General features: G+C 48.5%; 5 protein-coding genes across 5 annotated transcripts; 3 read left to right on the forward strand and 2 right to left on the reverse strand.

Annotated features, from left to right (window-relative positions):
• Positions 1–3: 3 nt before the first annotated feature.
• On the reverse strand, positions 4–4,934 carry PGRI_059390 (ATP-binding cassette glutathione S-conjugate transporter YCF1; the record flags this gene model as incomplete). Its single annotated transcript, XM_040793652.1, has 6 exons — positions 4–267; positions 324–415; positions 479–547; positions 604–758; positions 817–4,574; positions 4,647–4,934. The coding sequence occupies 6 exons, from the start codon at positions 4,932–4,934 to the stop codon at positions 4–6; spliced, it is 4,626 nt and encodes a 1,541-aa protein (XP_040648507.1).
• A 624-nt stretch (positions 4,935–5,558) lies between these two features.
• PGRI_059400 (ankyrin repeat domain-containing protein) lies at positions 5,559–6,632 on the reverse strand (the record flags this gene model as incomplete). The annotated part of the gene is made up of 1 exon (XM_040793653.1): positions 5,559–6,632. One exon carries the CDS (start codon positions 6,630–6,632, stop codon positions 5,559–5,561), a length of 1,074 nt encoding a protein of 357 aa, XP_040648508.1.
• A 920-nt stretch (positions 6,633–7,552) lies between these two features.
• Positions 7,553–8,704, forward strand: PGRI_059410 (uncharacterized protein; the record flags this gene model as incomplete). Its single annotated transcript, XM_040793654.1, has 1 exon — positions 7,553–8,704. One exon carries the CDS (start codon positions 7,553–7,555, stop codon positions 8,702–8,704), a length of 1,152 nt encoding a protein of 383 aa, XP_040648509.1.
• Positions 8,705–9,415: 711 nt separating this feature from the next.
• On the forward strand, positions 9,416–11,406 carry PGRI_059420 (putative C2H2 finger and ankyrin domain protein; the record flags this gene model as incomplete). Its single annotated transcript, XM_040793655.1, has 2 exons — positions 9,416–9,464; positions 9,518–11,406. 2 exons carry the CDS (start codon positions 9,416–9,418, stop codon positions 11,404–11,406), a joined length of 1,938 nt encoding a protein of 645 aa, XP_040648510.1.
• Positions 11,407–14,607: 3,201 nt separating this feature from the next.
• PGRI_059430 (uncharacterized protein) lies at positions 14,608–15,402 on the forward strand (the record flags this gene model as incomplete). Its single annotated transcript, XM_040793656.1, has 1 exon — positions 14,608–15,402. One exon carries the CDS (start codon positions 14,608–14,610, stop codon positions 15,400–15,402), a length of 795 nt encoding a protein of 264 aa, XP_040648511.1.
• Positions 15,403–16,110: the final 708 nt, after the last annotated feature.

Below are 16,110 nucleotides of genomic sequence, written 5' to 3' on the forward strand. Positions count from 1 at the left end.
ATTTTACGCTATTTGCGAGGCGGCAATTCCGCCATCGCTGTCAAGCAGACCGGCCTCCTTGGCGAGCTCGTAGAATTTGCCGCCTCTCTTGATCAGCTCCTCAGGCGTGTCGAATTCAGCCACTCGCCCCTTATCCAGAACTACGATCCGATCAGAGTCAATGATCGTGTTGATGCGGTGCGCAATTGTGATGATAGTCCGATCAGAGAAGATGCTGCTGCGCAGGGTGCGCTGCAGCAGCGCATCCGTCTCCACGTCAACTGCAGCCTAAAGCCATTGTTAGCTGAAACTGCCATTCAAAAGTAACGATAGAATAATCTTACGGTTGCCTCGTCCAGAACAAGGATATTACTAGGAGTCAAAAGAGCGCGGGCAAGAGATACCAGCTGGCGCTGGCCTTGACTCAGGTTGGAGCCTGCAATAATGCGTTAGTGTACCTGACACCTTGGGCAACGTTTACATGCAGAGAGTTACTTACCTCCTTCCTGGATTTGAGCATCCAGTTGCCCGTCCATCCTCGAGACATGGTCCTTCAATCTCGCGTGGTCTATTTATTGCAGACGGTTAGTCGCTGAAATGGAATAGGGATCAAGTTAGACCAACCGATAACGCTCCAAAGCTCGGTGTCATCGTGGACATGACGAGGATCCAAGTTGTCACGCAAAGTGCCTTCAAACATGGCGGGGTCTTGAGGGATGATAGCGAGACGTCCACGAAGATCAGTCAACCCAATTGTAGACACATCAAGCCCATCAATACTAAAATTTTGGTTAGCCTAAAGAGCAGATACATAAGGCGAGAGTGATATCTTCTTACCTGATGTTTCCTTCAACACCCTCGATGATTCGGAAGAGAGCCAGCGTGAGCGAACTCTTTCCAGCACCCGTTCGGCCAACGACACCGATCTTCTCCTTGGGCTTGATGTTGAGACTAACGTCCTTGAGCACGAGGTCAAGTCCAGGGCGATAGCGAGTGCTGTAGTTATTGAACTCCACTGCACCTTGAGCCGGCCAGCCGATGGCAGGTCGACGCTTGAAGATCACCTCAGGTGCCTCGCTCGGGAGATTGGCGTACTCGAGAACTCGCTCAACGGATACGATGTTGGTCTCAACCTCGACAGTCTGGCGGACAATCCAGTTCAAAGATTGCGTGATCTGGAGAGCATATGACATGGCCAAACCGACCATGCCTGCCGAAATCTTGGAGCCAGTGGCAACCGCCATAATAGCCAATCCAGCAGATGCAAGAATAATGATTGAACCAATGAACTCAAGTCGAACGGCGAGCCAGCGGTTGGCACTGATCGACGGGAAGTAAGCCCGGAGATTAGCATCCATACGCCATTCGTTCTCAAGGGCGAACCGATTCTCCTGTCGGTAGGCACGGATGGTGGAGATGCCACCCAAAGATTCCTGGAAGTGAGCGTAGATCGGGCTTCGGGTGACACTATCCAGACGCTTCAGCTCGCGGGAGGTACTCAGATAGTACTTCTGGTAGCTAAGGTAGACATAGCCCAAAGGAATGATGAATACCATGAAGGCCGGTGTGGATGCCGAAATGACAATCATAGTAAATATCGCACGGGCAGAGTTTGCGAACAACATGTTGAAAGTGCGAGCTAGTACCTCATCAACTCTGTAAATGTCACTAGAGAAGCGGTTCAGGATGCGGCCAGATGGTGTGGTTTCGAAGAAGCTCATGGGGGAGCGGAAGATAGCAAATGCCATCCGCTCATGAAGTTTTCGAGATGCTTCGATAGAGCAGAAGATCCACAGGATCAAGTTCTGCACAATAACTAAGAGAGATGAACCCAGGCCAAGCGCCAAGTAGACACCAATGAACTTGCCAACATTGTCATTGGTTCTATGGGCTTCGTTCCACTCAGTCCAGCGCTTCAACCAGAAGTTACCCACCACTTGAGCAGTCTGAGCAGCCATCATGGCAAGTAAATAAACCACGACTGCCACGACATTGCTATCCTTTGCATATTGACGGTAAACACCCCATTTCACTTTGCCTTGCTCTGAAACTTCTTGGGTCTGCTTGCTCTTGAGAACGTTCTCCTCGTCTCCCAACTTGCGCCGGGGACCTTGCCAGCTCACAGTGCTTGCACGGCGCAAGGTGACGGTACTGGTCCGTCTACGGGCCTCGCCGCCGCCTCCTCCCCTGATGGGAACAAGGTCACCTAGCTGTTCAGCCTCCTCGCTGTCCGATGCGCCTCCGTTCTGGATGATGGTGGTTGTGACTGAGCTTTCTGGGCTAGCAAGGTCTTCAGAGCCACTAATAGTGTCCTCGTCGTCTGAGTCAACCATGGTAGACCGAACGAGGCTGAAGATCTCCCCCTTCATGGCCATCAGTTGTTCATAAGTTCCTTTTTCAATGATGGTCTTGTCCCGCAGCAGGCCAATGAAGTCAGCCTCCTTGAGAACAGTGATTGCGTTTGTTGCAAGAATTCTGGTCTTGCCACTGAGGAGGCCAGTTTTGCCAAGCACTCGGTTGATGATGTGACGTCCAACATGCTGATCAACTGCCGAGAGAATATCATCCAGAAGATAGATATCAGCACGAGCATAGACAGCTCTGGCAAGTGTCAAACGTGCCTTTTGTCCACCTGAAAGGGAAATGCCACGTTCTCCGACTTCGGTCTGGTCGCCATCAGGCAAGTTCTTGAAGTCATCGAGCAAAGCACAAGCTTCAACGGTGAGATCATAGAATGAGGGGTCCCATCGGTGTCCAAAGACAATGTTTTCTCGGACACTAGCATTCATGACCCACGGCGCTTGGGCGACGTACGCGATCCGACCACGCACGACCACTTCTCCCTGGTTCTTCCACAAGTCACCCAGCAATGATTGGAGCAAAGAAGATTTTCCAGCGCCAACTCGGCCAACAATACAGCTGAGCTCTCCCTTGCGTGCACTGAGATCGATGTTTTCCAGCGCAGTCTCACCAGAATGACGGTTCCAGGTAAACGAGGCATCGCGAACTCGGACAGACTCGTCACCGGGATGCGCCACGGGATCTTGGAAGACAACAGCATCAGTCTGCAGCTCCTCTGCGGTGAAATATTCTATCAATCGCTTCGCGGCCACGGAAGATTCGATAATGGATGTAATGACCATAGGCAAGATAGAAAGTGGGAATGTGAGCAAGTTGAACAATGTCAAGGCAGGGAACACAATCTCAGTGGTCAAAGGTTTATCATTAGTCAACACAAAGACGGTGAATGTGGAGCAGGACACAAGGAAAGGGGTAGACTGCCAGGTAAAGTTGGCAATGGATTGAGTGGCTCCAATTTTCCGGAGCGTGTTGAGCTCGAGATCATTTCTGATATGGCTAAGTTTGTTCATGAAGGCCGTATTCCAGGCATAGAGCTTGATACTCTTGATATTGTTTAGAATCTCAGTCATCAATCGAGTCCTCGAGTCCTTGTTCTTCATTTGGATGATCTGCAGCCTCTTCATCATCCGAGCAATGACACCATTCAGAGGAATCATAAGAATCATAACTCCGATACCAGCAAACATGCTCGCCCCGACAAGCTGGTAAAGGGAGAGCATACACAGGGTGATTTGGAAAGGTGCAGAGATAAGCTGAGTGCCGAACTGGGTCAGATCTGCAAGGCGCTGCTGATCAACTGCCATGTGGTTGACGATGTCACCGGTCGTCTTTGCCGAGCGCCCTTCGTTTGATAGCTTCAGGGACTTGGCATAAATCATAGCAGTCAGGGCTGATTTGACTCTCATGCCAGTGTCGAAAGCACGCTGGAAATATTGATGGAGGAAACTGGTCTGGACAACAGAAACAGCAAACATGGACAAGGCGATAGCGACACCCCTAATGATGGGGTCCGGATCCGGGCCCCCGTATGATTTAATGAAGGCAATGAGAAGTCGTAAGAGTTGCGGCTGCACAAAGGCAAGTACGTCACTTCCGGATTTGATTATCGCACCACGCATATAGGGGGCACCGAAAGCCTTGAAAAGCGCTATCCATAGAGAAGGCTTCTTTTTTTCAAGCTGTTCATCCCATGCCTCCTTCAGGGCATTGCCCGTGGCTCGGGTCGTATCGCGACTGCGGAGATTCCAGAGGTCATCTTGGGTCAAGTAGTTCTTGTATCCATATTTCATCATCGGAGTCATCCAGCCGAAGGTGAGAACAGAGAAGACATCGGCATAATTGTAGGGACACTCATCCTCGTCTCCCAGCGCATCGTAAGCGCTTTGCTTCTTGGGCACGAAATATTCCAGCACAAATTCAAAGATTGCTAGTCCCAAGCTAACATTGAAGCAGACAAAGTAAGGGAGTTGGTCGATGTGTTGCTTCCGCGCAATCAGGGACCGGAGTTTGACCGCATAGGCGATGATGAAGAAGAGCCAGTAAAATAGGACAACCCCATTAGGCTGTCTACTGCGCCAGTGTTCGAAGTACTGTACTGAAGTTATCACACCCAGCGAAATGATCGTTAGGACCGAGGACCAGAAGCGAAAATCGGCCCAAAATCGTTTGGGGTCTGATTCGACTTGGATCGCAGCTTGAAGAGCGGTGACGACGATGAGAGCGGCGAGAACGGCCTGTGATGAGCAAAATTCCAGTCAGTATATATGGCGTCTGTGAGTGCGCAAGGGTGCCCGGTATGTACTAACCAACTTGGTGTAGAAATGCCAATTCTTTGATACGGGCTGCGGAATCCGCTTCCTCAGTAACAACCACAGGGCAGCGAAACCGCTCAGTGTACCCCAGACAGCCACTAGTGCCACAACCACGTCAAGGAAGCATGGCGTCAGATCGAATCTCGATGAGCTGAGAGGGCCCCAGCCCTCGCTATCTGTGCAGAAAGGCTGTCGCCGGGAATCAAGTGCCGATCCAAGGGAATGCAAGAGGTGCCCCGGGCGGGACGCCTCTAGGACCACCTGGGATTGGCCATCCAGCATTTTTATAAGCGACTTCGTCCCAGTATACCCTTTCTGTGCACAAGCAAGAAAAGATACAAAGTTGGAGAACCTCAAAAGGAAGAACGGTAGGTATTGGTGTAAGAGCTAGGCTGCTGACTAAAAGCAAGAACTGAACTCCACTTTTTACAATGGGGAAAACCCGAGGTCGGGGCTACTTACCGCGCTCAGTATGAAAGAAGTCGGACTTACTACACCGTACATGTACACATGGAGGTAGGGGTCTCTGGAGTTCTTGCATGAAACTTGCGTAACATAAATTTAACAAAATTAACATATTAACTAGATCTAAACATGCCAAGTACAAAATTTCTCCAACTCTCACGTGATCTGAAACGACGTAATCCTCGGGGATAAGCCCGCACTAAGACCGATGCGGCTATTTCCAAGATTTGGCTTATCAATAACATTCCACTTCCCAAAGATTGGAAGGTTAGTGGCTTCTAGAACTATTTATAATGGGTGTTAAGGGGGACATTGATGTACTCATTTTACATATGTACTTGTACAACGTATGACACTTTCATAGCCTTTTAACTCTATAACTAAATTTCAAGTCATCGTAACTATATATTTCTTAGTTGATGCTATCTGTAAAACTTCATTTCATGAATTTTCCCTCATGAATCCTTCAATGACCTTCGTTAATTCTTCACTTCCCGTGATACGTGCATACTCAGCTGCGCTACCCCAGCTCCCCTTCATATGTGGATCTGCTCCATGCTCTAACAACCACTTGACTCGCTCAACTGCGCCTGCCATCACCGCATACACAATTGCGTACTGAGCGACCATGTGCCGTGACTCTTCTCTCTGATTAACATCAGCCCCACGCTCAACCAATAGTGCCATTACTGGAATCCTGCTAGCATCAAATTCCCGACTAGGTACCACACGACCAGCATGTGGATTCTTGCCGGGAGGACAAGCCCCAGCGGCATAGTGTAGTGGTACACCGTTTTGGATCTTAGCTCCTGCATCTAGAATCATACGCACAGCCTCAACCCCTCCATGGACTGCTGCTGCCTCGAGTGCGTCGCACGAGGAAGTATCTGGCCCACCACACCTATCATGGCTGGGTTGCTGTGCCCCGAGGTTGGGATTGGCTCCATGGTCCAGGAACCAACGAAGAAGAGGGAGATTCTTAATAGTCCGAGGGAGGATGGTATTACCATAATAACCTGGGGTGTTGGGAGTCCATCCATGCTGGGTAAAGAGTTCAAAGAGTGCAATTTGTCGTTCCAAAGGTGCAAATAAGATAATACTTGGAGTTTCGCGAACAATTGGTGCACCACTATCGAGGAGATAACGAGCAACCTCAATATTGCCAGAGCGTAAGGCGCGTGTGAGACCATGGTGAAGAAAAGCGGGCGTGAGAGTCTCGGTTGAGACAATGGACTGAATCACGGAAAGGGGGCCGCGCAGGCAGGCAGATTCGAAGGACCCAAAGAAGGCGGGAACTTCACCAACAGACTTCGGATTTTCGCCGATGAAGGTAATGTCAGCCGGCTCTAGTATGGGAAGGTCATCATATTTTGACCCCATTGTCCGAGCTTGCATTTGCTGCCTTGCACTGCTGCTGGTGGCGCTCGCCCGTTGCTTAGCAGCGATTATCTGCATTTGATGTCGGCGTGCATTTAGCATTAGCTGCTGCTGCTGCTGCTGCTGCTGTGAAGACATGATGCCCACAGCAATTGTAAAATTCGTCTTCTATATATTGGATTTTGTCCAAGTTGAGAGGCTGACCAGGGGATGGGTCTTGTGATGCCAGTCATGTGACAGCCTAAATAAACGGTTGTATCTGAATATGTGCAGGCCAATCAATGATCTAGGCCTTCATTAAGGTGAGAAATGAGGATCAGCATCAATTCATTATCTATTATTCGATCTAATTCACTTGATCTGACGACACAAATCCGGAGTCGGTCGTGCTGAAGGTTAGTATCTTTTTGTTAGCTCTATTCCACTCATTTGAACTCATCTTTGGGATCAAAATCTTACCAGGAAGACAGGGTTGTAATTAGAGACTCCTTCATTCCTGACTTTAATGGCATACTTTTATCATCCGAAAAGAAAAAGAAATACATGTACTCAAAATGAAGAGTCTGTCGGATTTTTAATGATAGCAAGTGGTGTTTATAGCAATGTCCACAATATTATTGTATCTAAGCCCAAGCAAACAAGCTTTGTTGTAATTGTCTCTAGCAGTTCTTTCAACGTGATAGACTATATAATTATTACTTTGAATATTAGTGACACTATGAGCACACCCTGCCATTTCCCTTCACAAGCCTTCCTGTGCTGTTTCTTCTGTCAGGAACAAAGGTATCCAATGCAAAAGTTGCATTACTCGAACAGTAAGAGCAACACCATTGGTTCATTATCGAGATATTGTCACAATACCAACACTGGGAATATTACTTCCACCAGTGGCAAGCAATATTCGAAGCTCCAAAGAGGCATTGAAGTTACCTGCTATATCTCCCCACATTGCAATCTCCGACTCTAGTCAGATTAGAGATCCTCGACCCAGCCAAAGGCCCATAAAGCGAGATTGAAGATCTCATATCTGATGTGGATGGTTCTTCGTCGTCCTCGGAATGTGGTTCGGAGAGAAAGAGAGGATTGATTTGCTTAGAAATATCATAAGAACATCGTCCTGTTTCGATGAGATATTGGAGTTCGATCCTTATGGCATCAACAAGTATGATTTCGAAGCCATTAACGATATCCTCGACGATTTCATTGGTAACAATTCCACTATTTCTACAACATGCCCCCCCTCAACTACTGCTATCACGAATGGATACTCTGCCACCACTATTCTTCCAGCCGAGAGATGCGGGATCGTTACGAGTACTGGAGTCGCAAGTCAAACACAGCCTGCCTCCAAGGCCGGTATCTCCACTGGGCAAGATAAAAAAATGATGATCAGTTCATTAGTTGAATACTCTGCCCAGGACGTTTTTTCTCCTTACGACAGCTATGTTAAGAGCTTGACACCAATTTGGATTGATCAGCTTGGATTAGTGTCTGCACAGTGTTTTAACTATCCCTCGTTTGGCCACTCCGCTATAGGGGTGAAAACCATGTACGGATGCACAGCAGTGATCATAGCATCCGAGAAGGGAGTGTACCTTTCACACATCTGGGAGAGCCCCGTGTTTGTTGACGAGGCTTTCAATACAACTGATGACAGGTTTTTCACGATAACTGCGTTTAATTCTCTCCGGGATGGAACCATATATGCACAAAGTGTAACTGATTTAATTGGAACCGACCATAACCCTGGCATTCTGAATGCAATCTACGCACCCAAAGTCTTCGTCCTCACACCCTTCACCACAGATTGGGATCGACGGAACTGTGGAATTTCCACCACACTCAGATATCAAAAGCGTGCTGAGGAGCTCGCACAAAAGATAGCAGGCATTGTTCCTGGTTCCGGTGGAAATGGTATTATCCTCGGTTATACACGAACAAGTCGGCAAGCATCGAGTCAGGAACCAGGCATTGCAGGAAGAGCTATTTTGGAGATTGACCCTGTTTACACTCGGATCACTACACCCTACGACCCAAAATCTGCGGGCCTCCAAATTGGCCGTTGGCGTCTGTGGGTAGAGGATCAACTGATTACTTACCAAGACTTCTGGCTTCCTGATATTACAGCTCCTGGGACACTTCCCGACGGGACACTGGCTAACGAGACGTTGGTTGCGCCAGCTAGCACAAGAGCCGCCTGCTATAGTTGATATTTTTCGTAGATTTCAATGCCTAGATTATCACGTCATTGGCTCTCTAATTTCAGTCGGCATTCCATAATGCATCTTGAGGTCCCTGTTTTAGACTCAATACCGGAACTAGGAACATCTCAATTGAAATTACGTCCTCCATAGGTTACTGACATTTATCTAGATCATATAAAATAATCAATGAGTACGATATGGGTAGGCTATTATACAACCCCTGAAGTAGACATTGTATAGATATAGTCAAACAATGCAAATACCATGACGTCACCGACACATCTTATTCCAAATCACGTGAAGAGATCAGGTACAAGGAAATAATATACAACGTAGAGAGAAATGAGGCTAAATAAAAGAAGTAATGATACGAAGTTCTAAAAAGACATCAAGTAATACCGAAAGCACAGAAAAATTAAGTCCATAGGTGTTATTTCCTAATCGGGAGTCCGACTCTGATATTTGCGAGCACAGCCCGCAAGCCCAGAATTACTTGTTGAAAAAGAACATTCTCGTGGTCTTAAAGGAGGCTGAGCAAAGCCTCATATTATGACTCAGGCCAATTGCAGATTTAATGTCTAGACATAAATCTGACAGCGAAGCGCAGAGTTAACAGCCCACATAAGTGCCTGCATTACTTTTAGGCGGTAAGAGCCAACTTATCAGCGTCATTGGAGGGGCACCACGATCACATACACATTCTTCGCCCAGCCCATCATGGTCGACACGACTCAAATGGAGGAGCTTTTGAAAAGGCCTCTCTATGGTACGCCTCCGAATTCCCATATGGTTATTGATCCATCCCGCTGATCTTTCTAGTGTACGATCTGCCGCCAGAACTTCTTGCAAGCTTAACGGCCAAGACCACAAGCCAACCTGTCGCCGAAGAAGAACCAGGGCCCTCTCCGGCAGACCTCGAACTAGCAGCGCAAGACTCCGCGATCGCAACCTCCAACCTATGCTCCCTCTGTAAGGTCTCTTATAGCAATGTACAGGAACAGCGCAGCCATGTCCGCTCGGACCATCACCGGTACAACATCAAAGCCCAGCTGCGCGGGAATGCGCCTCTGGAGGAAGCCGAATTTGCGAAAGCGATCGGAGAGCTAGATGAGTCTATATCCGGTTCTGAATCAGAGGAGTCAGAGGAGGAAGATGCAGAAGGAGCCGCGGGAACAACGCTGTCCGCCCTGCTGAAAAAGCAAGCCAAGCTGTCCCACCCGAATGAGGACCCGGAAATGAGCGAGACACCGATGGCTCCGAAGCACCCCATATTCTGGTTGTCTAGCTCGGGATTGCCATCAAACAAGTCTCTAGGTGTCTACAGGGCTATTTTCTCCAATGCCGAGCAGGACGACCCCGCTCACCTGGTCGATGCTCTGCGACGAAAGCAGCTTGCGCCAATCAAAGCGCGCACCAACAAGGCGAGTAATGTGCCGGAACCTGCTGCTTCGGGTCCGCACATTTTTATGTGCATGATCGGCGGTGGCCACTTCGCGGCTATGTTGGTTTCTCTAGCACCGGAGATCCACCGAAAGCAAGGAGGAGTGGAAGACAGGCAGGCTCGGGTCATTGCGCACAAAACTTTCCATCGATACACAACGCGACGAAAGCAGGGTGGCTCACAGTCTGCTAGTGATGCGTCGCGTGGTGCTGCACATTCGGCTGGTTCAAGTCTTCGCCGTTACAATGAGGCTGCTCTTGAGAAGGATATTAGAGAAGTGTTGTCAGATTGGCGCGAGATGATCGACACAGCTGAGCTGTTGTTTGTCCGAGCTACGGGAAAGGCAAATCGGAAGACTCTTTTCGGTCAATATGACGGACAAGTCCTTAGGCATAACGACCCTCGAATTCGAGGGTTCCCCTTCAATACTCGCCGCGCGACTCAAGGAGAGCTCATGCGGTCCTTCAAGGAATTGACCCGATTGAAGGTCAGTGAGGTGGACCAAGCCGCACTCGCCGCGGCTGAAGCCAAGCGGCGAGAGGAGGAATCAAAACCATCTACGCCCGTCCCAAAACCACAACCACAGAAGCCGAAGCTCTCAAAAGAAGAGGAAGCTGCCTTGTTGCATACATCCCAAATGCAGGCCCTTATTCGCCGCTCAAAAGTTCCCGCCCTTATGTCCTATATATCAAACAACTCCATACCCCCATCTTTCACATTTACGCCAGCCGACACGCCACAGAACTTCCGATGCCCCACACCTCTCCATCTTGCTGCAAATCTTGATGTACCAGCCGTAGTCACAGCCCTCCTCACAAAAGCCGGGTCTGATCCAACAGCAGTCAACAACGAAGGCAGAACTCCCTTCGAACTTACCGGTGACCGAGCCACGCGCGACGCCTTCCGCATTGCCCGCCACGATCTCGGCGAGTCAAAATGGGACTGGGAAGCAGCGAAGGTTCCATCAGCGGTCTCTAAAGCCGATGCCGAAAGCCGAGCTGAGAAAGAACGGAAAATCGCCGATGAGGAAGAATCCGCCCGGCGCAAGGCCAGCTTAGATCGCCTGAAACGGGAGGAGGCCCAGAAGGCAGCACAGCCGAGGACGACTAAATCCGGTGGTCGTACTGTGGGCGCTGTTGAGAAGTCTTTCGCCGAAAGGAGAGATGAGGAGGCTAGAGGCATGACGCCTGAGATGAGGATGCGGTTGGAAAGAGAGCGTAGAGCGAGGGCTGCGGAAGAGCGCTTCCGGAGAATGCAAGGTCAATGAAGCTTTTTTGTATACCCTTTGAACATTGAAGTTTAGAAGGCGGACTGTCGCCATGAATATTCCATTCCTAAGTAGATATTGGTTTTGGTTTTGGTTTTGCCATGGAGCGAAGAAAATAGTATTTCATCTTGAGCATCTCTTTCTCTTCCTTGTTAGTCTGGCAGTAACTCGGTTGTAGCCAAAGCCATTATTAGTATCAATGAGCCTAGAACCTTCCGACTCCGAGGCAAGCATGAAACAGTATAAAAAAAATTGGAGAGCTAAGAACACCAGTATCATCGGGGATAATCCTCGGCAAAGCGAGATACTCCATCGTCAATGATCATCACTCAATAGTTCAGGTATATATGGCCTACGACCCACAGAGGGACAGGAGGGGGCAAGGGAAGGCAACAATAGCTTGTACATGGGCCACCCGGATAAGGAGAGGAGAGGCTTCCCACCACCCTTTGGACGCTATGGAGCTAGGGTCCAGTGTGGTGAGCCCACTTCTGTTTGGATAACCTGTTTATTTTTAACCCTTTGTCTCGGGTAGGGTTGGTACCTATAGTCAGTGGAAAGGATAGCGGGCCCTTATCGTGTGACTGTGAGAGTAAGACAGGGTGATAGGAAAAAGGGAGACACTCGATACAGAAATAGGGTGTGCTGATCAGTAGTGAATCTGGAGAGATGGTCTCACTTTCAGGCCAATGGGTGGTCGAGCGAGGATCGGTGTACACATGACTTCGAGTAAATGACCTCACTTTGCAGAGTGATAGACCCCGAGTGCTGTGAGATAGCCTTTTCTTTGACAGCCATTGAAATGCCAGTGAACCGAATCAATGGTACATCAAGCATAATTCTAAATGCCCTCTTTTAGAAGGGTTCAGATATCTCTCTGGAGCGAGGCAAAGCCCCTAGACCCAGACACAACTTCTTGTCAGCTACAATTGTAATCTCAGCAAAAAGAAAGAAAAGCAATAGTGCAGCCCGGACCTTAGAGGGGTGATCGTCAGCAAAATCACATATATTTAGCCCAGAAAGTAAGACAGGGAGAGACTAACGGGGCTATATCGAGTGATGTCTGAGATGATGACGCCGTAAAGGTAAACCACTGAAACCTTACGAGTATCTTGTCCTATGAACCTGAAGGCGAAGCATAGAGCAAGTACAGTCCCAGCCACATTAGAGCAAAATGAGGTCAAAAGAATGCGGAGATGATCGACATTAGGGCCCGTGGGAAGGGGCATATGTCTTGCATTAGTGCCACAGGGTCTTGTAGGGTGGACCTTGAAAGAGGCTTAGATGCCATACATGAATAGCGTCGAGAGGATAATCTTGGAAATTAGGACCTTTCATCCAGTCTAGATTGTGTGTTTATTGCGCTGTAATCTGCGATTTATTGTCTGTGCCCTAAGTTACTGAATCTACTCTGGGTACTCCGTAGGAGGAATTCTATCGTTCCATTGCTCGGGCTATCCCTTGCTTGAGATTGGATTTTGATCAGTGGCTGGGAGCACGAGTCTTGGAACGGTGGCTAATGAGTACGGATTACTCCGAGGTGCTCCACTCGGTATCGTAGACAGGACTAGGTCCCTTTGGATAGTCATGGGTCTGGTAGTGCTGTTAGCCCTTCTGGTTAAACCGGGTTCAAGGATCAAATACCCCTTTTCGATTGGTACGAATGAAGGGTATAAACCACTTCTTTGTATATCATGAGAGTAAATGAGTCTATGTATTATGGATATGTAGAAATGTTTGACGGGCCGCAGTGTGCAGCCAATCTGCACCCCACAATGGGTATAGACGGAACGCTCTGCGAGATAATGCAGCCCGTATCTTTGCACGAGTTGGCTTGACTCCCTGCAAGGAGGAACAAGGAGTTTCTTACAATACAGTATAGAAAATCCCCCGAGTGGGATGATCCAGGGCACATGGCATTCTGAGCATTGACCTAGTGCTTTATTCATTCTATGCATATTGTATTCTATGGATGTATACTTCGTACTCCATACTCCATACACCATACAAGTGTGGTCTTTAGGGCACATGTCCAAATGCTTGGCGCGTCGCGTCGCGCTTCGTGACACGCGAGACGCGTCAACGCGTTGAAAATTATGACTAGCATTCCGCCACTTCATTGAGCTATCTACAAGATCTAAGAGTAGGATCATAAAGGCAGTGTTCAAAGGCCCTATAGTCCTAGAGGGTGGCAGGGAATATATCTCCTGAAGGGTGGGAGAAGGGTAGGAGAATAGTAGGGGAACTTCACCCTCTTTGAGATCATTATTAAAACGCGACTTCCCCCGGAAAAGATGGAGATCAGAAAATCAAAGAAATATGCAATACAACTAGGGTGTATAACTAGGGCTGTGCTCTAGTATGCAGCCTAATGCACGCCATTGACATTACTGGCTCTGATCTCATTGCAATACAATACAATCATGATCATGCAACAGATTCAAAGAAAATCAAGCGCATGGGGAGATCTCTTGCCCGAATAGGAAATGTAATTGGAAAAAAAGTGTCTCAGGGGTGCCTCGTGCCTGTTGCCCTTCAGGGCTCTCTTTGTATGTGCCTTGCATGTAATCCCCTCTAGGGCTCTTATCCTAGACTCCTTAGTATACTGTTTCACTGGTTCTATAGTTCCAAGATCAAGTAAATCTCAAGTATAATAGAAAGGCCTTCATTCCAGTTCCTATGTAGTATTCCTATCACTATCATCACATTCGTTGACCCTTTCTGAGCCATCTCACTCCTTTCTTTTTCAATTGTTTCATCTGTTTCAACTGTTTCATAGTTCTTTTGAACTTGTTTGAAATCTGAAAAGATCAAACACATTCTTTGTGACCTAAAATAAACTTGACGTTGCACGGCTTCATTCGCTTGACCGTTTGCGGCCCCAATTTTCTTTTTATCGCCGCATTCCCCCTCCAACTTCTTCCCCCTACAACACTCGCTCCAAAACATTCATATCACCAACTTGCTGTCGCATCCCCCGGAAAAGGTGGAAATTGAAGCGCATTTCAACCACAAGATAATCCATTCATTTTCGCATCCCCAACTCCCTCGTCGCGCATCGCAACTGCCTCCGGCGCAATCGCAGCCTACCCACAAATCGCGCCAACGCGCAACAACTCGTTGACTCTTTTCCTTGACACCATCCATCTTCAATCCAACTTCAAATCGCTCAAATCGCGCATTAAATTTATATATACAATCATGTTGCTCCCATCCGCCCTCCCATGCGATGTGCGCCGGTCGTCTCGCTTCACTCCCAGTCGCCTATTCTCAACACCTCCCCCATCCGACACAGGAATTCCATCAGGCAACGGTCTCCTCGGCACATGTCGCGCACTACAATCTCTACTCAACAGATCGCCCACACCTTCAACACGCTCAGTAAAAGCCCAACGTCTACAGAGCCCCCTCCCCCTCAACACACCCCGTCGCTCGCCGCGATCGCACAAGGCTGCGCGACCCGTCTCTCCCAGACAAACACCACCGCCCAGAACCGCCGCTCTCTCACCCCCACCACCTCCATCCGCACCCGCGCGCGGCGCAAACAAGCGCCGCCGCGACATCCTCGACGACGACGACAGCGACGCAGAGTTGAATCATCGGCGCAACCGCTTCGCGACTCCCAAACGTCGCCGCCACGTTCCCTACAATATGCCTCTCGGCCTTTCCTCTACAGACTTCTATTCTCTACACTCCCCGCCTGTCAGCCAATCGCCACCCTCTCCTCCCCGTCGCCGGATGGATTATGACATCCCGGCTGGCGCACGCGTCGACCCAGACGCGCCTCTTCCTTCCATCGAGGAGTGTGCTCCTTCGCCGCTACAAGACTGGACCGCCGAAGAAGACAAACGCCTTATCGAGCTGGTCCTCGAGAAATTCCGCCTCTCCCAACAAGAATGGGACGAGTGCGCGCGCCAAATGGGTCGCAGCCATGTTGGGCACAGGTGGCAGTCCCTCGTTGGCGAGGGTCGTGTCGGCCTGCGTCCACGCCGTTGAATATTGCTTATTGCAATTATCACGCTTTATTAATGTATTATATGATCTTGTACCCTGTCACTTTATTCCTATTGGCCTTGGCCTTGATTTGTCAAAGCAACCCTGTATTATCATACCTTCTTGTATTTGTGAGATTTGTTCGGTTTCTTTTCGGGTTTTGGTCTAACCAGCACAAATTGCTTTGTTTTACTTTGTCCGGTGTTGTGGGTTCCGTTCTACTCGGGCTAATGTGAATATGCTCTGCTTCTTTTCCTGCTCATATACTGTTCTTTTTGTGTCACTTACTCTATTTATTTTTCTCCCCTTGGGCTTTGATATACAATTGTGGGATATGTACTACTATCTACTACTACAAACTTGGCTTATATTGTTAATCATCTACTACTCCGACTCTGAGATACATAGCAAGTGTAGATTTTGATTATTGGCCGACTATGCTAGTGTTTCGATCATCCCATAATATCTATTTGAGCTTTTTACTATACAGCTCTATTAGCGTGGTTGGTAGAGCCGGACTTTTATCTCACCCTATGCGGCTTAAAATAGATATACCTAGAGCAGAGTGAACTGCTTTGCCATGGTACCATATCTCCATAAGTGGCAACCTACTCACCTACAAGAATATATTTATGAAGTGGATATTTTTGAAAAATCCAGTATGTATATGGCTCCATCCAACGCCGGACACCCGTTGTGCTGCGCAAAGTA

This window comes from Penicillium griseofulvum, assembly GCF_001561935.1.
Source record: "Penicillium griseofulvum strain PG3 chromosome Unknown contig_95, whole genome shotgun sequence".
In the NCBI taxonomy this organism is placed as follows: domain Eukaryota; kingdom Fungi; phylum Ascomycota; class Eurotiomycetes; order Eurotiales; family Aspergillaceae; genus Penicillium; species Penicillium griseofulvum.